This window comes from Nyctereutes procyonoides, unplaced genomic scaffold (assembly GCF_905146905.1).
Source record: "Nyctereutes procyonoides isolate TBG_1078 unplaced genomic scaffold, NYPRO_anot_genome, whole genome shotgun sequence".
Taxonomy (NCBI): Eukaryota; Metazoa; Chordata; class Mammalia; order Carnivora; family Canidae; genus Nyctereutes; species Nyctereutes procyonoides.
Window position 1 is genome coordinate 68,415,596 of NW_026575049.1, and position 24,589 is coordinate 68,440,184.

The window sequence follows — 24,589 nt, forward strand, 5'->3', positions numbered from 1 at the left end:
CCCCCGATCCACCTCTTAGCCAGCTGGTGACCTTGAGATGATTGCTTTCTTCTCTGAGCCTGAGTTTCCTTATATCTAAGAGAAAGACAATAACATCACTTCCCCATAGGTTTCTTGTAAGAACTAAATGAAATGGGATTTTCTTGCTCATTTTCCTCTTCTTTCACTGTCTTTTTTTGTTTCCTCTTTAGGTGAATGGCTTTGTTTACAGCAGTAAAAATTTACCTGGGGTGACTATCCAACCCAACTGCACTCCCAGTAAGTCTCCCGAGTTAGCAAAGAATGGGTAGTTTCTGCCTGCGGTTCCTTATTCTGGTCTTCCACCCCAGGGAGAGGAAGAGGATGTGATCATGCGATCAGGCCAGCAGATGGGAAGTTGTGAAAGGGAACTCGCTCTAGAAAAGCTGCCCACAACTGTCTCAGCTCTCAGAGGAGGCTGAGCTGCTCACGGGGCTCGGGGAGAGCGGACTCGCGGTCTGGTGGTCCACCTGCCATGGAGCCAAAACGGATCAGGGAGGGCTACCTGGTGAAGAGGGTAAGCAGAAGAGCCCCCCACCAGGATCTCGCTGAAGATGGGGTTGGGGAGCAGTGGGGCACAGCCTGGGGCTCTCTACTCGCTCACCTTAGGAATGTCCTCTACTGAACCCACTGGGCTGGCGCGGAGAGCAGCGCGGCAGGTGCAGCAAGGGAGGGGGGCCAGCACTGGATCCACGGATCCACAGCATTCTGGTTCCAACAGGTGGACAATCCAGCTCAGGCACCAGCGCAGCTTCATCTTGCAGGGATGAGAATTCTAGACTTCCAGGTGGGGGCCTCAGCAAAATCTACACCGTGATTTAGGAAACTCCTGTCAGGAGCTGCATGTGTACATTGTGCTCGAAGACTCGCACTTTTCTGCTCTAGACGTTACTCAGAGAGATTATTTCTTTGTTACTTAAATTCCCCTCCTCCGTTTTTTTTAATTAATAAATAAATTAATTAATTAATTAATTTATGGAGGAGAGGAAAGAGAAGGGGATTAAAGAGAAGCTGGTATAAAGACACAGCAATCGTAGCTGATCTCTTGGGCTGTCTCCTAAGAATGGGTGCATAAAAAACCTTACCTTTGTCTTAAGTTGGGCTCAAATCTCTTCATTCAGCATTCTGGGTCCATTTATCTGCTGTACTGCTAAGGTAGGAGGAAGTACTTCTACAGTTCAGGGGACAGGGACCCAAGATCACTCAAAAATGCTTTCGTCTCACTGGCTATGGCATGAAAAAATTGAATTTTCTTAGCACCGCTGGTTTTTCTCCTAGCGCCGGGGGCATGTCATGTTGTTGTGTGAATTCACACGCGGGGCTGATTGGCATCCTGTGGGCAACACCTCCGTGAACAAGTGTTCTCACAATGACCCCAGTGGGCCCAGTGCGTCAGAAGTAGACCGAACTCACTACGGTCTTTCAGATGCTCGGCTCTTCAACGGAGCGAGCACCTAATGTGCCTGTTTTAGGTCATTCATGGGTTTAACATTTTAGCCCCAAATGCTCTACTTGTGAGCGGGTTAAGCGGCACACATGGTTGCCTGATTCTATTTTGACCTGACGCTGGAAGGGACATGACATCACCTGACCTCATTCTCCCATTTCCAGAAGAGGAAACTGAGACCAGGAAGCCGGGTGACTGCCCCCAGGTCACATGGCTGTGACAGTTGACAAACCCACTTTCCGGCTTGGGTTTTGACTCATGGGGCTGAACTCTGCCCCCTTCCCGACGATTTTCTTGAAGTCAGTGTAACGTGGGTTAAGGTTTGTAATGTATCTGTGGAAGTGAGAATCGTAAGTGGTGCTGGAGAAGAGAGGAGCCGGGGATGGTGTGCTCTTTAGCTCATGTGGCATCTCTAGCTATTGTGAAAACTCCTTTGGAAAAGACACACATATACACGTGCAGAGGTGTGCATGGTTTTTTTTTTTGTTTGTTTTTTGTTTTTTTTGCAATAGGCGTCGACCATTCCCTTTGAGTGTTGAGTAATAATCAAAGTTGCCTTTCTTCCCTGGTTGCTTGACCTACTATCTGGAGAAGAGCAAGTGAATGGAAACATATTGCTGTGAAAATTGCTGTTATTTAAGTTTGTATGTTCACATTTTAAACTCCATAAATTAAAAAAAAAACAAAATAAACTCCATAAATTACAAAAAATGTAGAAGACTAAATCTCTACTAAGTGAGGCCGCCCCACTAGAAGGTGGGGGTGAAAGAGTTCGGTTTGCCAGGCTTACAGATTTATTTACATTAATAGTTTTTGATCAGCGAGAGTACTTTTCTCTCAGATTATGGCCTATGAAAGCCAATTTAGAAAATCTACCCAGGTTAAGGCATTAGTGGAATTTCATATTGACATTTTCACACGTTCCATCTGCCTCATTTTCCTATCTATAATTTACATCTTCCGTAATTTTTGCATTTTTCTCTGGGACCTTGTAGAACAGTCTTTGTTGTACTGTGCTAAGATTCTCTAGTTATCATTTTGAAGGCATGCTTGTCTCAGAAGTATTCCCTTCCTTGGATATAGGACTGCACCTGGAGCCAGAATTTCCCAGGAATGTTTTTGGACGTTCAGTTTCCTTCGGTTACCTCATACATACAGATTAAAAACTATAGATGTCAGGAACCTAGTGCATAATAGGTGCTACGTATGTGACCATGATTATTTATATTCATCTTGATATGCGCTTCAGTAGATGAAGATCCTTTTCTAGTTGCTAAGAGGGACATGCACTTGTTCTGGGTTGGTGGCCAAGGTAATAGTGAAGAAAAAACCATAGAAATATTGCTCTGGCGGGATCCCTGGGTGGCGCAGCGGTTTGGCGCCTGCCTTTGGCCCAGGGCGTGATCCTGGAGACCCAGGATCGAGTCCCACGTCGGGCTCCCGGTGCATGGAGCCTGCTTCTCCCTCTGCCTGTGTGTCTGCCTCTCTCTCTCTCTCTGTGACTATCATAAATAAATAAAAAATTTAAAAAAAAAGATACTTTAAAAAAAAAGAAATATTGCTCTGGCAAGGCAGTCAGATGCCTTCACTGTGGTTTTTGATGTTAGAGCATGACAAGCAATAGTATATGAATCTCCCTTCCTTTATTTTTTTCTCTTACTCAGCTTAAGGTACCTGGGTAGTAATAAAGGACATCCCTTTCCCTATCTTGGTTTGTGAAATAACTTTATTGGAGATAAGATGTTTTGAGTGGCAAAATACAATATTAGAAAAGCTGGTGCAAGGATGTCGTTAAGTCAGAAATCTTGGGATTGACGGTCAATGGACTGACTATGAGATGTTCCTTTTTTTTTTTTCCTTCTGTGCAGGGTGACCACTCACATTTTACAATTCCAGTTTCCTCCTTTGTCCCCTGCCTTAGGTCTTCAAATAAAATGAGAGTTCGAGAAGGAGGAAAAAATACATGATTTTATCCCCTTGCAATTTTGTCATTCATAGTAAGACCTAGACCTCCTTGCCTCAGGATCTTGTCACTTTTGACTTTAAGGGAAAAAAAAGAGCACCTAGAGCTGACCAGACAGCAGCGGCTTAGCCACTGTACGAACATGACCTCGTTCAATCCTAATCACCTCTGTGATGGTATCCTTATTTCCATTTGCAGGCCTACCCAAGCCAGCGAAAGGGAGATTAGATGAATTTACCAGAGCTCGAGTGAGGCCTGGACAAATTGTACCGTAGGCCAGATTGGGTTTAGTGACCTCAACCTCCCTTTCTCTCTGCTTGGGGGTTAATTCCAACCAATAAACCTAGACATCTTTTGGACGTCCTTGAGAGCACACTGCCGATCTGGATGTATTTGTAATTGTTCATAGCTTAAAAAAGAAAAAAAAGGACAGAGGAGCAGTTTCCATGCAATGAATAAGCTGGACTCCACTGAGTCATGTCCCAAACCAACCTATTCCTAGAGGTTAAGGGAGCAAAGTGATGTTGGCAGATCGACAACCAAGCAGCAGGCGCTGCGTTCAGCAGGGCGGATCCCAAGAGCAGCTTCAGGATTGGGGTGCTGTGCGAGGCTGGGCCAAGGCGCAGGAGTCAGGGCAGCGGGAAGGAGAAGGGTGGGAGGTGCTGGGGCAGGAAAGCAAAGGGCCGCAGAAGGCTGCGGGGGGAGGAAGAGAGCCTCGGGCGCAGGGCAGCCCGAGAGCCAGGAGGCCCAGCCTAGGAACCCTCCGTCCAGCTACCTTACCTTCCGGACACAGCACCATCAGGGGTCCCCAGCAATTTGCATTTGTCGATTCGTCACCCTCATAACGGAGGGTGGTTACCAGCTGGTCCTTACCCTGCAGCAAAGAGAGATGGGAGCATTGCTCGCACCAGAGCATTTAATGTTCATAGCAACTCAACCCAGAGTGGGCCCAACTATTATCCCTACTTTTCAGAAGAGGAAACTGAGGTACAAGGGAGGCAAAAGGCTTGGCCCAACGGCCCCCGGCTATAAGTGGCGGAGCTGCTCTGTAACTCAGCAGTGGCCTTGGGGCCGTGGAGGGCCAGGCCTAACTGGTGCTAGTGGCACCCAGGGCTCGTTTGGCAGTGATTTTCTTCTCTGGAGCGCTGTTGCCATGGTGGATGGTGCCGAGGACAAGCCTGGGTCCGAATGACTTCACCCCGCTGTCTACACACCATGGAATCGTATCTGTCTACATGGTCACTGTTCTTTGAGCCCCTCCTGCCAGTTAGCCACTGTGCTAAGCCCATCAAGTACAGTATCTCAGTTAACCTTCGCAGCAATGGCAAGTAGGTGCCGTATTACTTTCATTTACAGGGGAGGAGACAAATGTTTCGAAAAATTAAATGACTTGACTAAGGCCACACGGCCTGGAGGAGGCGAAGTTGAGATTTGAATGTAAAGCCCTGTGACTCTGGAAATCACTCGGTTGAGCATTTGGTTGGTTCCATTCCTCTATTGCTCGCCTCCTCTGTTTTTATTGAGAAATTGTCCAACTTGTTTACTCATGTAGAAAATATCCTACTGAATAGATTAGTGTCCTTGCCTTCGAAGAACTTACGTAGGTGCCAAAATGGCCATTTATCCGGGATGTCATGCGAGCGATTTCATGGATTGGTTCGGAAAACGAGGTGATACAATTTATGATGTAGCAACAATAAGGACTTAATGGACCATCTGCTGAAACTGACACGTCCCCCGAGTCGGGGAGGATAGGTGAGGCCTCCTCACAGTTCCACCGAAGTCAGTTACGGAGTTTTCCCCGTAATGTAATTTCCTTTCAATTCCACCTAAGCGTCAACATCAATGTACGAAAGGAGAAGTCAGGGAAAGGGGAAGGAAGTGAAAGGGGGTGTCTGCACTCCGTGGGAGGCGTCTGGGAGGGGCTCGACACCACATTCAAAATCCCCTGCCCCGTAGCAGGGAGTCGTGGCTTCTTTCAGTGAAGCTACACAAACAAGTGTGCCTCAGTCGGTGCAGTGGTCACTCTGACCTGGAGCTGTCCATCAAGGTCCCCCCCACCTCAGGGTGGGAACAGTGTAAGCAGAGCCTGCCTCGGGCACCTGGGCAGCCCCGCGGTGGAGCATATGCCTTCAGCTCCAGCCGTGACCCCGGGGTCCTGGGATCAAGCCCTGCATCGGGCTTCCCGCAGGGAGCCTGCCTCTCCCTCTGCCTGTGTCTCTGCCTCTCTCTCCGTGTCTCTCATGAATAAATAAATAAAATCTTAAAAAAAAAAACAAAGAATCTGGGATTGAAAGGAATACTGAAAAAAAAAAAACAAAGAATCTGGGGATTGAAAGGAATACTGAGTATTTAAATAAGAATTTCATTGAACTGTGGCTTACACTTCTTTAACTAATTCACTAACAAGCACGCTGGAATACCTCTTGTGACAGGGAACTCACTAATTTAAATTTCTCCCTCTTAAGTTATGCAGCAAACTTTTTATTTTTTTTCAGAGACCTCCACCTGTTGAGCTTCCAAGCAGTCTATATTAATGTTTCACACCTTTGAAGACAGTCCTCATCTGCTCTGCTTGGCCCTGCTTATCTGCAGCTTTGAGGTTTCCTGAACATGAGGTCATTTTCCAGGTGCACTTAGAGGCACAGAATTACAGGGAATAGGGAGTATTCATTGGATGCTTACCGTGTTCTTTTAGCTGTTGCCCTAAGCAAGTTCCATGGAGTAGTTCACGTCACCTCCCAATAACGCTAAGAAATAGGTCGTAGCATTATTCCCATTAGCCAGATGTGGAAAATGAGGTTTAAAAACTTGTTCAAGGTCACACTGCTAGACTGTAGCAGAGCTGGGATTTGATCCTGGGCTATTCAGATCCAGATCCATGGTCACCTACTGGAAGTCCTCCATCTAAAGTTACAATATCACTTTCATCACTCTGGATCCTATGCCTCTATTTATATAGTCCTACAATGATTGAGTCTTTTTGACAGCCCACATCAAACTGCTGACTCACAGAGCTCCTTTTTTTCAAATGCTATTTCCCCAAAATCATCACTAGTACATTTTTATACATCTTTCTAAAAATCGCATTAAATAAAAAGATCGTATCTTATTTAATTTTAATTTGCATTTCTTCGAGCGCTGTTGAAGCAGTGCATTTTTTTATGTTTATTCAATCCAGGCTTTTCTTCTGAGAATTGCCTGTGTATGTCGTTTGCCCATTTAAGAAGTTAGGAGTGTTTGTATATTTCTTATTGATTTTAAAGAGTTCAAAAAAATATTGAAAATATTAACCTTTAGTTATATGAGAATAGGTTATAAAATCACACGTTTATACGTGTTTTCCAGTTGTTGCAGGATCTTTTTTTTTAATGCGTAGAAGTGTAATTTTTTATATGGCCAAATATCTTGTCCTTTAAGATTTCGCCCTTTGGTGTCAGACGTTGTCAGACTCTTGTGCACTAAACTATAGCAGTCCCGTGATGAGGAGCAGTTGTTTGACCCGAGATACTAAATCTGACTCAGCATCTAACACCTGCCTGTTGTGACTTGAAATTGTTTAGATTTTGGCCTATAATGGGGAAAAAACAAAAAATGCTCTCTATATGTATGAAATCATAAAACATATCTATTATGTATCTATAAAATCATGATATAATGATTTAGATATATCTTGTGATTATTTATATGATTGCTTTTACTCAATTATAAATAAGTCCCTATGTTTATGATTATGTAATGAACATTATATATTATACATTTATGATATATTCACATATATATGTGTATATATATATATATTTGAGCTTGTATATATGGCTAGCCAAGTGGTCTAAAAATTTTGATTTAGAATCCAGAATTACTTAGTTATGTAAGAACAGAAATGATGATGGCATCTGAGGAAAAATGGAAAGAGCATAAAATCGAGAACCAGGAGCCTGGTTTCTAGTCGCAGTCCACATCAACTGGTCAGGTGGTCTAGGCCCAGTCACTTAAATGGGCCTCAACATTCTCACCTGTAGGATGAGAGTGTCGGCAGGTGATCCTAAATGCCTTTCTGGCTTGGATGCTCCTTTTTTTTTTTTTTTAATTGGAGTTCAGTTTGCCAACATATAGCATATCCTCGGATGCTCCTTGATCACACTTCCACGTGTGCTATTTGATGAGCATCAAGAGGCTTGGGGACAGAAGGGGCGAATAAAGGGGTGGCTGAGAGAGGTGCTGACAGCTAACTCCGGTGAGAAGCTGGAGTAATAGCCACGAGGAGAGAGCGCACACCAAGTGCATCACCCCAACCTAATTAACCACAACCAAGCCTGGAAGAAAGTTTCCACTTTATAAATGGTCAGATTTCTTTTGTTTTATAGAACCTCAGCCTCCTGGCTGTGCGTAATGAGCCCGAATCCCAGGGGACACATTCTCCTCTGAGTGAGTTGACAGGGTCCCTCAGGCTGCACTTGATTTAGGAAACTCAGATGAACTCATGTCGAACAGTTAGCTCCGGAGTAGCTGTATTTTAATTGTCCACAGAAGGAATGCAGTGTTGGCCGACCTCTCCCAGTGTACCCCAGTTCCAAGGTTAAAAGCCCTGAGGGACTACAGCCGTTATTAACCTTTGGTAGGCCTGAGGTAGGATATAGAATTTTGAACTTGAAAGGCATTTGCAGTCATCTAGCCCAACTTCTTACTCCTACCTCTGTGAATGTATCTTTGAATATTTTCAGTTTTCTCTTTTTTAAAAATTAAATAGACCTCCCATATTTCCCTAAAAGTACATCCTGAATTTTATTTTATTATTTTATTTTATTTTTTTATATATCCTGAATTTTAATGTATAATAGTGTCATGCATTGTTCATTTATTTATCAATTTTTTTCAATTATTATGAAAAATTTCAACCCACAGAGAAGCAGGAAAGGTAGTAGATTACCTAGATTTATCAACTGTTAACAAAAGGATGCATTTGCTTTCTCTCTCCCTACCTCTGTGTATAAACACACACATTTTTACACTGACATCCTTGAGGAAAGGTTGCAGGCATCATGCCACCTCACACCTGAATACTTCAACATGTATCTTCTAAGAATTAGGGCATTCTCTACAGCTTTCCAAATTGGATGGACAATTTTGCACTCCTGCCAGCCATGTATGGGAGTTCCGGTTACCATCCTTGCCAAATCTTGCTCTTCTTAATCTTTTTAATTTTAGATACTCTTGTGGGCGTGTACAGGTATCTCATGTGGTTTTAATCTACATTCCCCCGGTGAAAAGTGATTTTGAACACCTTTTCAAAGGCTTTTTGGATATTCTCTTTAATACACTATCTCTTTCAGTTTTTTCCCGTTTAAGAAACAGATTGTATTTTATTTTTACTAATTTGCAGGAGCTCTTTATATTCTGAATATGAATTTCTTTCAGATAGATGTAAGACAGAAAGGCATTTGACTGACATTATTTCATGTGTCTGACATTGCCTATTTTTTAAAAAGAGAAATAATCCAGTGTTAGTATGGAGAGCTATCCTGCCTGTGCAGAAAAGAGATACTGTGCTCTAATTTAAGATAATTTTTAAATTAGACTAAAACTAAGGAAACACTTGGACAAGCAAAACGATAGTCCCACCAGTATTTATCTTTGTTACATAAATAGTCTTCCTTTTGGGCAACTGGATCTTTTTTTTACAAATACTCTTTGTATTTTAAGATAAGCAGCAGGATCTGCTGGAAACTGGATGATAATTCTACTTTGTGGTAGTCATGACAAGGCGACACCACGGGTTCAAAGATGAGAAGCAAAAAAAAAAAAAAAGATGAGAAGCAAAGAACCACTTCCTTTTCCAAAGTTCTCCCATAATATAGATAAGAAAGAGACTTTCTTGATGTAGTCAGAATCGCTAATTTATTGCTACGAGTGCGGTTGGCATTAACCCCAACTGAAAACATTTTAAATAAGGATTTTCCTAAGGCCACATTGACATGGATAGTCTCACTCTGTCCTCCTAGAGCATTTTGCAAGTGATTTTCATATAACTTATTCATGCTCATACGCAAGGTGGCTCTTTGAGTTTCTTCTTGATGTTCACATCCAGATAAAATCTGATCAGACAAAAGGATGGAAGTAACTGCAGCTAGCATGTCACCACTTATGGCTTCCAAGCTGATGGCTTCCATCAGCTACTATTCAGTCTCAATTGACGCTCGGGATAGAATCTATTTGCCATCCCTAAGTGGAATGAACACAGGGACAGGGTTAGGAGCAGAAAATGAGCCACAGAAAGCCAGACTGAAGTGCACAAGGAGAATAGAGAGCCATACCATAATCCCTTGGTAATGGCCCCTGGGAAGCTGAAGGCCAGCTTGTGCATGTATATACATTTTCTCTTAAAAATTTTTTTTTAAAAAAATTTCCATCTGAATGGCAGTCCCCTTCTTCTCTGAAGCTGCTTTCTTACCAGCCTGGTCATACGAATGTGCATCATTTGCATCCACTCTGGCCAAAGTGAGGCTATTTGCCAAGCTATGCTCCATTATCAAACATTTTTGGAAAACATCATTGCGTAGCTCTTTTTGTTGTCGTTACAGGGAAGTGTGTTCAACACCTGGAAACCCATGTGGGTTGTACTATTAGAAGATGGAATTGAATTCTACAAGAAGAAAAGTGACAACAGCCCCAAAGGAATGATTCCCCTGAAAGGAAGCACACTGACTAGCCCTTGTCAAGACTTTGGCAAAAGGATGGTGAGTCAACATCGTTAGCCACAGTGGACACCTTGCCATGCACTGACCTTTAAGCCTGCGCATAGCCTGCAATGGGGATGGTGCTCCCTAGGTCTGTGTCTCTCACCACCACCCACATTCCACCCTGGGCATTTGGGTTTCTGTTGGCCAAGCACTTCCAGAATGGGATTGCTTCATAAGGGACCTCAGCTCTTCGAAAGGAATCATTTCTAATGGGATGTGCTTTGATTTTTAGTTTGTGTTTAAGATCACTACGACCAAACAGCAGGACCACTTCTTCCAAGCAGCCTTCCTGGAGGAGAGAGATGCCTGGGTTCGGGACACCAAGAAGGCCATTAAATGCATTGAAGGAGGTCAAAAGTTCGCAAGGAAATCCACCAGGAGGTCCATTCGACTGCCAGAAACCGTTGACTTAGGGTGATTTTCTGTGTTTGCTTTACTCCCTCCTTCCTCATCCCCCTGCCCCTGGCTCCCCATTATGGAAAGCTCACAACAGATCCTGCTACAAGGCTTGCTTCGGTCACCTTGGAAGGCTGTATCCACTCTTCCAAGTTGATACTGGCGCTTGGTATACTGAGGTGTTTCCATGAGTCTGAAGGAGAGTGATCATAGCCTCTCCAAGCTCTAGCAGATGAGGAGAAGAGGCTAATAGAGTATAAATTCCCTCGTTTTGGGTAATCTTGGCAGAGAGAGAGAGACAGAGAAAGAAAGAGAACGCATAAGTGCATTTATGAAGTAGCCATAATAATGTAGCCTTGAAAGTAAGGTTCAGGATCTCTAGATAGGTCGGGGCTATGTGTCCAAGCAGGTACTGTTTCAAGTTCAAGGTCATGCACTTATACAGCCAACAAGAGCCAGTCAAGGTGAATATCCATTCTGGGCAGAAGCTATTGGTGCCCTAACTTGGTTTCATGGTCTCTTATGTTTGCTGGTTTGGATTAGCAGGTGATAGTTGCTGCCTGAAGGTTTTCAGAGGCTCACGGGTAAATTCAGCATCGACCAGTGGTTGGGGTCAGGGTTTTTTCCTTCCTGCATGCTCCACATCTGCTACCACACGAGCCGCTTGCCCTTAGAATCTCTTCACTTCTTGTTAGTTTTGCTTTTATGTTGAACATACCCTGAAGCAGGAGCCCTGGTAGGAAGAATTCCATGTTGGTTGCTTAACACGTCCAGTGAGGATCCTGTTTACAAAATGGGGAGAATTTCTGGGAGAGGAGAGAAGAAACCCCTTCTGCAAGCCCAACACAGGTCTTAGCACATCACAGGGATTTAATAAAGTCTGTGCTTTGAGTTTGGTGAGAATAAGCACCTTCCCTCACCAAGAAAACTTATTGGTGATGATCCAAGAGGCAGTGCCCGGTGCAGCTAGGGTTGCTGGGAGCCGCTGTCCAGTGACCGTGTCTGTGGCTGCAGCTGTCAGTGCTAAATGGGAATGATCCTTGTGTTCTGTGCAGCCACAGGATACATGAAAGTGGCCTTCTATTTTGTTGTCTGCAATTTCTCTGGCAAGGCCATCTTTTGTTTATTATTTCAAGTAAAAAGAATGAGAACTTGCCATCCCTCATAATTTTTAGAGTAAAAGATAAGCTTAGTCAGAACATTCCTTTCCTTGGAGGCAATTATCAACAACAGATGGTCTCTTGAAGGACTCTTAAGGAACTGACATATGAGGAGTGAGGGCAATTAAAGATCTAGAATGTGTATGGACAATTGGCCCTGAGAACCTCTCATCTTAGCACCTCACAGGGGCAACTCTCTACTCAGGTACTAGGAGTTCAATTACCAAAGAGCTTAAAGAATGTAAGATATTAAGTACTTTCCTGGTATATTTTGCTCAATGCTATATAAGCCACAGAGTCACCCAAATATGAACCCGACCCTTTGCTTCTGTTCCAATGGAGATACTAGGCTCAGGGGCCACCTGAGAATGGGGGAAGCTTGTGGTCATGGCCAGCCTCTCCAAGGTGGTGACTCCCAGAGAGGATTCGCCATTCTGGAAGGTTCCCCACTCACCTGTCTGTTTCCATCTCTGCACAGTGCCTTGTATCTGTCCATGAAAGATATCGAGAAAGGAATAAAAGAACTCAATCTAGAGAAGGACAAGAAGATATTTAATCACTGCTTCACAGGTAAAAGGCCTTGCAAGTCTGAAATGGGGCACCTGGGGAAGGCAATATAGAGTTCTCGCTCAGCCTCACATGTGGGAGGGGGTGTGAAGCGTGGTGGGCGAATGGGGTCATAGAACACAGATTGGTGAACATAAGAAATTGAACTTCGCCAAGATGGAAACAGAAAGAAAGGTGGAAAAGAACTCTGTTGGTCAAGCTAAAGGTTCAGAAGTTCCAGCTAATCAATCAAAGGGTCTCTCCCCGACCTCCACTCCCTAAATAAATGGCATGATGTTGAAATAGACACAGTGTTGAACAAGATGATAAACAGGAATCAAGGTATACAATGAAAGATTTAAGTGAAAATGTTAGAGATGCCTGAGGCTGTGCAGGGTCAGGCAAGTAGTGTCCTGAGTTTAGGTAGATGGCACAGAGGTTAAAAACATGTTCTTTGGAGCCAGATTGCCTTAGTTCATATCCTGGCTCTGCCACTTACTTGCTGTAAAACCTTAGATCAATGACTTAGCCTCCCTGTGCTTCACTTTTGTAGTCTATAAGAAGGGGATAATCCTAGGGCATCTACTTCATAGGCTTGCTATAATGCGTTTGGGATGGTGCCTGGTACACACTAGATACTATATGGTGCGAGCTCTCAGGGTGGTTAATATTAAGAGGTCATATGTCTGCACAGAGAATTCTGAGTTCAGAAAAGAAAGAACCTGAGAAAGAACTCAGGGGGTTGTTGGGATGAATATAAATCGGTGCCTAACTTTTACCCAAAGAGTTGGTGGCATTTCATTAAGTATGGTGAGGACAAAGGTATGGGGCAGAGATATCCAGAACATGCATCCGGGAAAAGAAAATGACCAGCTTGGTGAGGCTCATAGTTCATCAGGGGGCCAAATGGGACATGCACTTTGCGGCTAGATTGTTAGAAGCTGGGCATGTCTTACTTACGGTAACAGAAGAGATCAAGAGAGGAAAACTCTAAGAAGACACAACAGATGTAGAATCTGAGGGGTTAAGCAGTCAATAGATGATTCATGAAAAAATGGTCAAAGTCAGAAAGGTAGAGTGTGATGTGCAGTGGGAGGGCAGTATCCAACGGGAATCAGCCTTGGAGAGTAAGGTTGTGGCCTAATAGCATCAGACAGTCAGGGCTGACATTTAGGACGGAGATTCCAAGCTGTGGGAGTGATAAGGGAAACTGCAAGAGCAAAGCAGGGCCCTGACTCCAGCAGGAGTGATGTCACTAAGGCCGATCCTCTAGCAAAGGAAGGGGACTAGGAGGAGGTTCCGAAATAGATGCGGGCACCAGGTCTAGGCCATACTCATTCCCTGTGCAGCGTGTTCCTGACTCCCAGAGTACAGGGCTGGAACTTCTCAAGTCCTGTCCACTGAGGCTCAGGGTGGGTCCTAGAATCCAGGTGGGGTCAAGGTGTCAGGTGGGAGCCTCGTGGTCTCGGTGGGGAAACAAGACTAAGGCAGAGAGTGGGACTCTCAAACCGCTGACAAGTGACGGAGGACCTTGAGCGTCGGACGACAGGGAGCCAGAACTGGTCTTTCCAAGCTTCAGCACACCTGACCGAGCACGCCTGGGCTCCAGGGCTAGAACACTTGGGCGACGGGCCATCTCTGTGTAGCTCAGGCCTAATGTCACTTAAACTCACTGGGCCCTAATTTTCTCATTCTCCAATGAGGTCTGTCATTACCGCCCCGACTCTTCTAGAGGCTCACTCTGAGGCCTAGGAGCAGAAATGCAGTGTTAATGAGTTTATCCTTCTACGGAAAAAGTGGGTAGAAAGCCTTTCATATACGAAATTCCCGGAAGGCTCACGAACCAACTCCTGTTTCAAAGGTTAGCATATCCTGCCGCTCTTGCTTTGATGACGCGGAACTTGTTGCCTGTTAGGTTGGCTCGCTGGTTGGCTCCCTTCGTACAGAACATGCCGTTTTTAATACAAAGCTTTATTGTAGCCTGCTGAGAACACAACTGACGGGGCAGTTCCCTCCTCTGGGTAGGTTCCTTGTCTCCTCTTGGCAATCCTCTCCTGAGGCAGCCGTTGGATTAGATGACTTCTCAGGGTCACTGCTAGGCCTGCAAATGATGTGATCAAGATTTGCAATGAGCCTTCATGCCGTCAAAGCTCCCCGACTCACCTCGTGCCTTCGTCTCTCTCTCTCTCTCTCTCTCTCTCTCCCTCTCTCTCCCTCTCTCTCTTTGTCGTTTAGGCTTCTTCTTACAAGCTCTGACCTCCACCCCCCAAAGGGGCTGCTTCACGCCTGTGTGCCTCGGTTCCCATGCGCTGCTCCCTCGGCCTGTGCAGGTTCCCCTCAGCCCTCGTTGCGTGTACCTGGCAAACATATACTCAGATTTTAAGCTTGAGCGCTGTGCTACTTCCTCCCTGAATCTTTTCCCACCAGTGCCCACCAGCGCCCCCCACCCTACCACCCCTTTCGCCCCACCTTCCTGCAGATTTGACCCTGTAGCTCTAGGGCACCACACCGATCCGCAGCAGAACGCTTGTCCCAATCCTTAAGTACAGCCCATCTCTTCCTTTTAGATTCCCCGAGGGAGCATCCCCAGTAGCCATCTCAGCACTTAGCACCTAGTGGATGCTCAATAAGTGTCTGCTCATTTATTTATTTTTTATTATTTTTTAAATCATTTATTTATTTTTTATTTTTTTTTAGTGTCTGCTCATTAACAGAGTCAGTAAAACCTGTTTCTTTGATGCATGTGTTGCTCCTTAAGGAGCATGTAGATGCTTGTAAAAGCTCTTTACAAGATACCTTTTGTTTCCAAGAGCCTATCCCACTGATTTCACTTTTCCTTCTTGGAATCACGGGGAAGACGAGACAAGTCAGACACATGGGTACTTTGGAGCTCTTGAGGGGTAACTGTCGGTGGCTTGTTCTCTGGTACCTCGGTAGCGCGTTAACCTTCCTTCTGCTGGTCCCATCCAGGAAACTGTGTCATCGACTGGCTGGTGTCCAATAAGTCTGTTCGGAATCGCCAGGAAGGCCTCATGATTGCGTCCTCGCTGCTCGGTGAAGGGTACCTGCAGCCCGCTGGGGAATTGTCCAAGAATGCAGCGGATGGAATGGCTGAAAACCCTTTCCTGGACAACCCTGATGCCTTCTACTACTTTGTAAGTGAGAAATGCTACCCGCTTACTCTTCCTGTCTTGGGGGCTGCCCCGCGCACATTGTGGGTTGATTTGAATTCACACCCACATGTGCAAAAGAAAGGACCCAGCCCCGACGTGGCCTCCTCTGCAATGCCTGCTGTATCCAGCGACTCACTTTGAAGATAAATGTTGTTTCGTTGCACATTGTTTTTAAGTGGACGTTTAAAACTTTATTCTTATTCTAAGCAATAATTCATTTAAAGAAAAACAACCCTATTAGGCCCTAGTACATTCCAGGCACGCTCCTAGACAAAGGAGACAACAGCAGTGAAAAAAAGAATAATCGGGCAAAAACTGTGGCCCTGAGGGAGCTCCCTTTCTAGAGGGAGATCTGTAAATTCACGATGTGCCCGTTGTATTTTGACGACTCTTGACACAAAATGTGTTTCTCCACGTCCCCTCGCCCAATCATCTTCCCTCCCTGCCCCCATTCGTCTTGTTTATCTTCCGTATATGCGTACCACGGATTGGGAAAGGATACGTTGCACAATATGGACCTAATCTTGGGCCATGTAAGAAAGCCAGCCACTGCGGATTTCTAGGGGGATTTTGGCAGTTTTGTTTCAACTTGGGGTCAGAGCACAAAAGTTAGGAAACTGCTTAAGAGAACCACGTTCTTACAAAAATGAAGTGAATATCCCCAAGCGAGTTTCATTTCACTTGGGGCAAGTTCCACTGTCAGTTTTTGTTTTGTTTTGTTTTTTTTTTCCAGACCTTTGATCTGGTTGTTTATAGCCATTTAAATGTGGGATTCTAAAAATACCCACCCGAGCAACGCTTCTTCCTCTGCATGATTCATTACCTGCGTATAGCTGAGCAAGTCCCAGTTCCCTCTTGACCTCAGAACATGAGGCTGGATGGACACGTCATGCTCTTGGTCTCCTCAAAGTCGAAGGGGCTAAACAGTAAAGATCATAATGGAGATTGTGTCACGCAGTGTCTTGTAAATTAGCCAACTCCGCTTCTAAGGACTTGGCCATGAGGCGCCCAGAGGAGGAAGGCTTTGAACAAGGAAGAGCTGTGCTGAGCTGGACTTGGAACATAGCTTGGGGAGCTCGAGAAAAGGAAAGGCTAGGTATTGCCAAGGTCACACTTGGGTGGAGATGAGGAAGCATCTAGAAGCAAGGACAAGCAGCCAGAGACAAGACACGGGGGAGGGGAAATGAGCAGGCCAAGAACAACGTTTATTTATTTATTTATTTATTTATTTATTTATTTATTTATGATTTTATTTGTCTACTCACGAGAGAGAGAGAGAGAGGCAGAGACACAGGCAGAGGGAGAAGCAGGCCCCATGTGGGAAGCTGGACGCGGAACTTGATCCTGGGACCCCAGGGTCATGACCTCAGCCGAAGGCAGATGCTCAACCACTGAGCACCCAGGTGTCCCGCCAAGGACAACCTTTAAAGTTTAGGTTGGGGTAGGAAGGAGCAAAGGAGCCTACTGCAGTCGCTGGAGGGGGGAGGCAGAGAGGAAACCTGGCAAGTAGCCACCTGCCGAGGCTGGTGACCACATTGAGCGCTTGGTGTCCCAACAGCCGGACAGCGGGTTCTTCTGTGAAGAGAATTCCAGCGATGATGACGTGATTCTGAAGGAAGAGTTCCGAGGGGTCATCATCAAGCAGGGCTGTCTGCTGAAGCAGGTGCGTGCTTCCCCGCCCCGTCTTCTCGCCCTCACCAGGCCTTTTAACTTCTCCGTTCCCAACGGCTTTGGTTTTGTTCGGCCAAGTCCTCGGCCCCTAGATGGAGCGGGCAGAGCGGGAGACAGTGCAGCAGGGACGCTCCGAGCGGCCTAGGCGGGAGGCGGGAAGCAGGCCGGGCACAGGCTCGCCTCCCAGCAGGGCAGCTCTTTGCCACATCACGGGGCAAAGAGAGGTTTCCAGAAAGTGGTGCCCTTCTCACCACCAGAGAAGGAACCGATGGGCCAAGTGGCGCCATCCACGGGGCAAGCCACTCCCCAGCCAAGTGCTTGTCCTCGCCTACCCGTTGTGGGGCAGAGTGGCCTGGAAACAAGGAGAAGCCAGCGTGCCCCCGGGAGTGGGGGGTCATGACCTGGATTGTGGAGGGGGTACGGCGGGAGCCGGGCAGGCCAGCTCAGAACCCCACTGTCCCGGGAGCAGGGACACAGCGGGTCTGCGGGCTCGGCTGCCGTTGGGGGGAGGCCGCGGCCGGCTGGGCGAGCCCGGTGGGCGGCCAGCTGCCAAGGCCCGGGTGCTGGGGCAGGAGGATGCGAGGGCAGGGGCCGAGGGGAGGTCGGGGCCAGCAGCAGGAGAACCGGGGCTGGCCACGGTGAAAGCTGATCGCAGCCTCTGGTGCCAGAGAAAGGCGGGCTGTGCGGGGCCACGGCGGGCCCTGGGGCTGTGCTGTGCGGGGAGCGGGGCCGCAGGGGAGAAGCCGCCGGGCTTGGGCTCACTCTTAAAAACAGGGACCTGGGATGGGGTCGACATGAGGTGTAGACACGGACTTGGAGTTCCTCAAGGGAAGCGGGCGCCCGTTGGAAAACTCCCCTTCACAGCAGGTTTTGAGAGGAAGGGCCCTGAGAGAAGTACAGCGAGGGTTTGCAGAAGAACGTGCAGGGGATCCTAACGACATCGGTGACACGGTGACCCTCGACCAGGTTTAGAGGGAAAGGGAGGACGGGGCCGCCTCCGATACGGAAGGCTCTGGCCAGCGCCTGTGCGCCCAGTTTGCCCACCGCCAGCAACCTCCGGGCCTGCCCAACGTTGCCGTGTTCCCGGCTCTTTGATTATAGGTGCCACAAGGTGGACTTTTTATTTTTTAAAGATTCTTATTTATTTATTCATGAGAGATACAGAGATAGTGAGAGAGGTAGAGACACAGGCAGAGGGAGAGGCAGGCTCCGTGCAGGGAGCCCGATGTGGGACTCGATCCCAGGATCCCGGGAGGGTCCCGAAGGCAGACGCTCGACCACGGAGCCACCCGGGTGTCCTTGTAGAGCAAATTAAATTAAATATGAGTAGCTGGAAGATCCACAACAATTCTCCGAAACCCCAGGCATTCATTCACACATGCCTTAACCCCTCCCAGAAATACTCATTAAATGAAAGACGACCCGATCCCCACTTACTCACATTAAACTTCTCTATGCGTCCCATCCTCGACGTCAGGGAGGGCTAAAGGCGGCGATCGGCAGTTGGCCAGGGTTGGCTGATTTCACATCCTCCTGTTACCTTCCTCTTCCACGATTCAGAAGAACTTGTCATTCCCCCAGTGGTGGCATGAGAGACCCTGAAATGTGTGTCCACAGGTCCACAGGAGGAAATGGCATCAGGCAGAAACTTTAGTAATCTCGTCTCACGGGCAACATTAGCCAAGGCAAAGGGCAAGAATTCATTAAAGGGATTTTAGAAGTGGATGCTTTGCAGAAGTATTTTTGGATATGACGTATGGAGAGAAATAGCCTGTGTCCTCCCATAGGTCTCTGTAGCTTTCTGGCTCCATCTTTCAAGCAAGTAAAAGCCTCTTTGGAGGGGAGCTCCTTGACCAGTGCTTGGCCAAATAACCGAGGCCCATTCGTGGAAGCTCCCTTTAAACTCCTCTGACCTGGTGTTAGGAAGGACGTATTGTTTGCTAAAACCACAAATGCTTCACTTTTCCCTATATGAGCACGTGGAAAGTATTGGAAGATTTGTATACGTGCCTGCCAACACGTGGGGCTTGAGAATGAACAAATAATACGCGGCATATTGGCAAGATGGAAACTATACATCTTCTAGTCTTATATATATTTAAGTCTTATATATGTAGTCATATATATATATATATATGATAGGTATATATATATATACCTATTATGTAGCTCCTGGAGATATTTAAGTCATTTGAACTTTCCATGGGAAATAGTGAAATCAGGTTTTCCATGACATTTAATAAAATCGTGAGAAGCTAATGGGAGAAACTGGGTAATTCAAGGCAATTACGCACAAACATGAAGCAGCTTCTGGGGTGAGAGTCCCCGTGCCAGGCCCAGGGCTGGGCGCCGGGGGAACAAAGGTAAACAAGACACGAACCCCACTGACTGAACTCATGGTCTGAACGCCGTCGCCCTGTTTCGGAGGCCCAGGGCCTCCTCGCCTTCATCACGTCTGTCCCGGTGCGGATTTCCCTAGTGATGATTCTACGCGTGGATGCTCGCGGTGGCTTCCTGATGACCTTCTGTTTACCTCCTCCCCTTTCCCCTGGCTTAGCTTTACCCTAGCCCGCTGGCTGGCCCTCCGTGAGGTTGCCACGTTAATCTTCCTAAAACGTGATTTCCCGCCTCTGACTCAGAAGCTATCAGCAACAACCCTCACCTTGTGCCTTAGAGTCTCTTTCCCCTTTCCTGAATTTGGCTCTGCTGTTCCCTGTGACCACCCCCCCCCCCGTGTGCTAGCTGTCCCGGTCTCAGTCACCAGTGTCTGCATATGCCTGGCATGTTCCCACTGCTGCGTCTTTGTTGTCAAGTCGTCCCACCTCCTTCTCACCCATCCGACTCCTGTGTGTCCGCTGGGGGTAAGTCCAGATCTTAAGGAGTCTCTTTGACCCCCCAAACCCACAATTACATATCCCACATTTAATTCCCTTGAAATCCATTATCCATACCAATTACTGCAGTTGGACATTTGCTAGTTTATACCTCTACATGGGTTATGAACTCTTGGAAGAGGAGGGCTATGTCTTAACCTCTGCATCGCCCCTTGGATGTACGTACCTTGGCACAGCACCATCACATATAATACTGAAGCGGGAAGACAATCTTAGAAGCAACTAATCCAGGAGGCACATGGGGAGATCAGTTGGCTAAGCAACTGGTTCTTGGTTTCCATCAGATCGTGATCTTGGGGTCCTGGGATCGAGCCCCGCTGCAGGCTCTGGGCTCAGTGTGGAGTCTCCTTGTCCCTCTTCTTCTGTTCCTCCTCCCAGGTGTGCTCTCTCTCTTTCTCATAAATAAAGTCTTTAAAAACAAAAAGAAACAACTAATCCATAATATCCCAACACCCGAATTGTTCACTGGTCCTAGTGCTCTCTCCCTGGCAAAGACCTGGGTTGGGGCCTGGTTCTGGTGGTGGGGTTAATACTTTACCTGCTTTTTGTTTGTTTGTTTCAAGTGCACTAAGACTTATTACAGAGCGATTCCAGGAACTCATCATTCCTCTTCTTCTGTTGATCCTGAACACAGGGGCACAGGAGGAAAAACTGGAAAGTGAGGAAGTTTATTCTGAGAGAAGACCCTGCCTACCTGCACTACTACGACCCCGCCGCCGGGGTGAGGGCCTGTGGGCAGCAAACCCGTTGCGCTCAAAGCCTCCACTGCGTCTGCTAGCTGCGCTTCCTGTTCTCCTTTCCACTTGTTTCTCTCCCCATTTTTTTTTTTTACCCTCCCACGTCTTTTTCTCCAACCCTCCTCTACCTTCTCCTCTCCCCTCTCACTGGGAAGGTGTGAGGCCTGATGCTTTGAGACCAGCATAAGCTCAGGGCTGAAAGAAAATATCGCCATATTGTCATTTATTTTGGTCAACTCAACATAATTTTTGCTTTGTTTGTCCCAATCCGATATTTTCAGAGGAACTCAACCAGTCCAAGTCATGGTTCTTGTTTTCATGGGCAAAAAAGTGATGATTCCTCCTCTGGGCCGGTTTGGATGAGAGCATTGAGTGAGTCACAGCCATTTGGGCTGTTGGCGACTCAGAAGAGGGCCTTTTCCTTAATAAAAGGGGCCAAGTCTAAGGTGTAAAGACAGCTCCATCTGGGGTGGGTGTCAGCCTCCGATCGCAGGGTAGAGCTCCTTGATTCTCTCCTGCGAGGGTTAGGCCGCTGTGTCAGGTGCATGGGGCCAAAGAATTCTGGAAACCTGCAACAGCTCGATCATGCAACATGGCGATGTGGTCTCTCCACCTGCCCTTCACCTTCCTCCAGAAATGGAACTTGGATTGGCTTGTGTCTCTGCATCCAGCCTCCCCAAGTGAGGTGGGGCGTAGGGGATCTGGAAGGGGCTTTCTTCGGCCTCCTTCTGTTCTTACCCATTTTGATGCCCTAATCTGTGCCGGGGGGGTCTGGGCGGCTTCCATGCCCACAGGATGAGGTGTATTCGTACACTGGAAACCTAACGAGGGGCTCCTCTCTTCTCCAGGGAGAAGATCCTCTGGGAGCAATTCACTTGAGGGGCTGTGTCGTGACTTCCGTGGAGAGCAACCCAGATGGTAAGAATGAAGTTTTGTTTGAGAGACGTGTGTCTGTTGAGGCTTCCTTCCCACCCCTGGCCGTCCGGAGCCAACAGCAATCCTCAATCAATCAATCAATCAATCAGTCAGGCTTCGCATGAAGGCCTGAAAACCTGGGTGACACCAAGAGTCATTTTCCCCCACATGCTGCCCTGGCTCTCTGGGCCTTGGAGAGGAGGAGTGGCTTTCTAGACAGATGCCTTGAGGGCATCCTTGAGCAATGCTGAGATAAAGCTTCCCCTCGGAAGTGGCCTAGGTGGAGAGACTTGTTCCTCCTGATGCCATGCCGTCCCTTAGGGAGGACCCTGGACACGTGCAGACCAGGGATCTCCCACAGCAAGCGGGGTCTGTGCAGTAGTGAGGGGAAGGGGCACCTGCCTGCGGTTGGTTAGTGGCAAGGTCTTGGGTGAATCACTTAACGCATCTGGGCCTTAGCTCCTCCTCTGGAATGAGGGGTCACCCGACAGGTCGCAAGTCTATGGTGTGGTGCACGGAATAACCATGCCGGTGTAGGCGGACTTCACCGGGGGCAGGTGGTTTAGACATCCCGGCCCTGGTTTTACTGCGTCATTTTGGGTCTATGGTGCTACAGAGGCTGATGGGGAAAACACTACAGCTGCAAAAGCTAGATTTTCACTACCCCTGGGTATGCTCACCGTCCTCTCCTGATACAATTATGATTTCTTATTTGATGTGGATGTTTTAAGCACACTCTTGCCAGTTCGCTATTTTTTGATGTTTCAGCAGAGACTCTAACTTAGCCCGTGATAAAAACAAGGCTGTCACGGTGGTCCTGGGAGTGGGTCTAAGGTCTTTGTTTTTAATTTTAAGATATTTGAGTCAGCTCTTGGTTTATATTATGAGCAGAGGGAAAGTACTCAGTAGGCACTACGTGAGGTACTCATTAGAGATGGCTGATGTGCAAAAGTGAGAAATCTAGTTTGCTTGTAAATGATAAAAGGAAATGTTTGTCCTTGAGTATTTTACTCATTTCTTTTTTTAATTTTTAAATTTTTTTTATTTTACTCATTTCTTAAGCACACTCACACGCACACAAGCTCACAAGCATACTCTGTACCTATCTGTATAAATACCACATACTTATAATTATACAATGACTATATATGATCACACAGGGATGGTGAATTTGCAAACCACACACTTAATTCTCTCAGAACACTGAAAAAACATTAAGATTGCATCCCTCGCCAAAGGAGGGAGCGCTGGGCGGCCTTTCTGGGGCACCTGCGCCGTAATTCACTTTCTTTTTTCACCAGCCAGGAAGAGTGAAGACGAGAACCTCTTTGAGATCATCACAGCTGATGAAGTTCACTATTTCTTGCAAGCGGCCACCCCCAAGGAGCGCACCGAGTGGATCAAAGCCATCCAGGTGGCCTCCCGGACTGGGAAGTGAGACTATTCCTGCAGCTCATCGTCATTCTCCCGAAGGAACCCCATGAATTAGCTTGGTCCGGGACCTGTCCACTTCTGGGGACAAATCAACGAGGAAGGCCCCAGGGTTGTGCAGGGTTTTGTCTGCAGAGGCTCTGAATGTAACTAACCACATGCCGCGTCCTGTCCCCCCGCGCCGACACACGGCTCCCTGAAGCCTCTCTGTGGCCCCCACGCAGATATAATAAGCTGTGCGGCCTGGCCCCGCTGCTTAAGCTCCCCAGGCCCGAGCTTCAAAACCCAAAGCCCTGAGACGCCACCAGCCGGGGAAGTGGAAATGTCTCTAGTCGCCCAGTGGGAGCGTGTCACTGCTGTGGGCTCAATCTTGGCCTTCAGAAGGCGACGCAGTGGGGACCGGGGTCTGCTCGGGGGTCTCGGCACAAACCTCCTGTTCTTGTTTGCCACCTTCTCCTCCTCTTTGCCGTTAGATCATCTATCACGAAGACCTTCCTTCTTTCCTCACTCTGACCCAAAACTTCCCCAAAGGGAGCGCCACAGTGGCCGCTTTTAGGTTGAAGCCTTCCATCACTAACTATGACCTGGAGAGTTCCATCTTCTGGGAAAATGACCCAAGGAAGCCAGGAGCAGCCGGGGGTCTTTGCCGCGCCCGGAGGCATGGGCCACTCCCACCCGAGGCGGGTCTGAGATGGGGCCATGCCCGTCCCCTTCCAGAGCGTTTCCCTACCATTGGTTGGAATTAGGACGGGGGACTCCAGTCCTTGGGGTTCTGTTTAGATTGAATGTTTGTAGGAAAAGGCATCAGATGGGTCAGCAGGGGGGTGAGGGGCCTGGGGGCCTGGCTGGCTGACGTTTACCCCCCGGGTTCCAGAGGCTTCGGGGGCTGGATTGAAAGCCGCCAGACTGGGCTTATACGAAGGGAGCATTGAGATGACCTAAGTCTACACAGAACTCGCAGAGGTGGCCGTCCGCACTGTGCGGCACCTCCAATTCTTGGGTCAACGATACTGTGGTTGTTTCTGAGCTTTGGGCATGAGCTGTGGCTGCTCCTGCTTGGCCTCTTCAGGGCCTCGTGAACCAATTACCAACCGGAGTGGTCTGACCCAGGTTCACTTTGGGTACCCGCCCTCCACCTTGACCCTGCCCACCAACCAGGGATTCTCACCCCGAAATGAGGAAAAAAACAAAACCCCAAGTGCGTGTGTGAAGGTGCATTTTCCAATTTCAGATTTCTGAGTTTAAGGGTCTTGTGAGGAAAGGAGAGCAGATTTTTCCTGATTCTATCAAGTCCTCTCTTTCCCTCTCCCGGTTGCATATAACGTCCGTGAGGCTGTTCCTACTCCCAGATTGTCGTCTCAACGGCCTGGGCGTAGAAGGTCACCTTTCCTCCGGTTCTTTAGCAAGCACAGTAGGTTTTCTACATTCAGTGTCAAAAGTATTTATTAATATGGACTCAACTTTATGTTTTGAAATAAACGTGACCGTGTTCAGCGTC

At 47.4% G+C, this 24,589-nt stretch overlaps 1 protein-coding gene across 2 annotated transcripts; it reads left to right on the forward strand.

Moving 5' to 3' along the window:
- Window positions 1-426: 426 nt before the first annotated feature.
- Window positions 427-24,589, forward strand: PLEK (pleckstrin). 2 transcript variants are annotated; one of them, XM_055329496.1, is made up of 9 exons: window positions 427-535; window positions 10,010-10,165; window positions 10,401-10,582; window positions 12,203-12,294; window positions 15,241-15,425; window positions 17,002-17,106; window positions 20,643-20,729; window positions 21,594-21,663; window positions 22,962-24,589. In XM_055329496.1, the coding sequence occupies exons 1-9, from the start codon at window positions 494-496 to the stop codon at window positions 23,096-23,098; spliced, it is 1,056 nt and encodes a 351-aa protein (XP_055185471.1). In that variant the 5' UTR covers window positions 427-493; the 3' UTR covers window positions 23,099-24,589. The 2 variants fall into 2 exon arrangements, with proteins under 2 accessions (XP_055185471.1, XP_055185472.1); XM_055329497.1 differs by lacking the exon at window positions 20,643-20,729.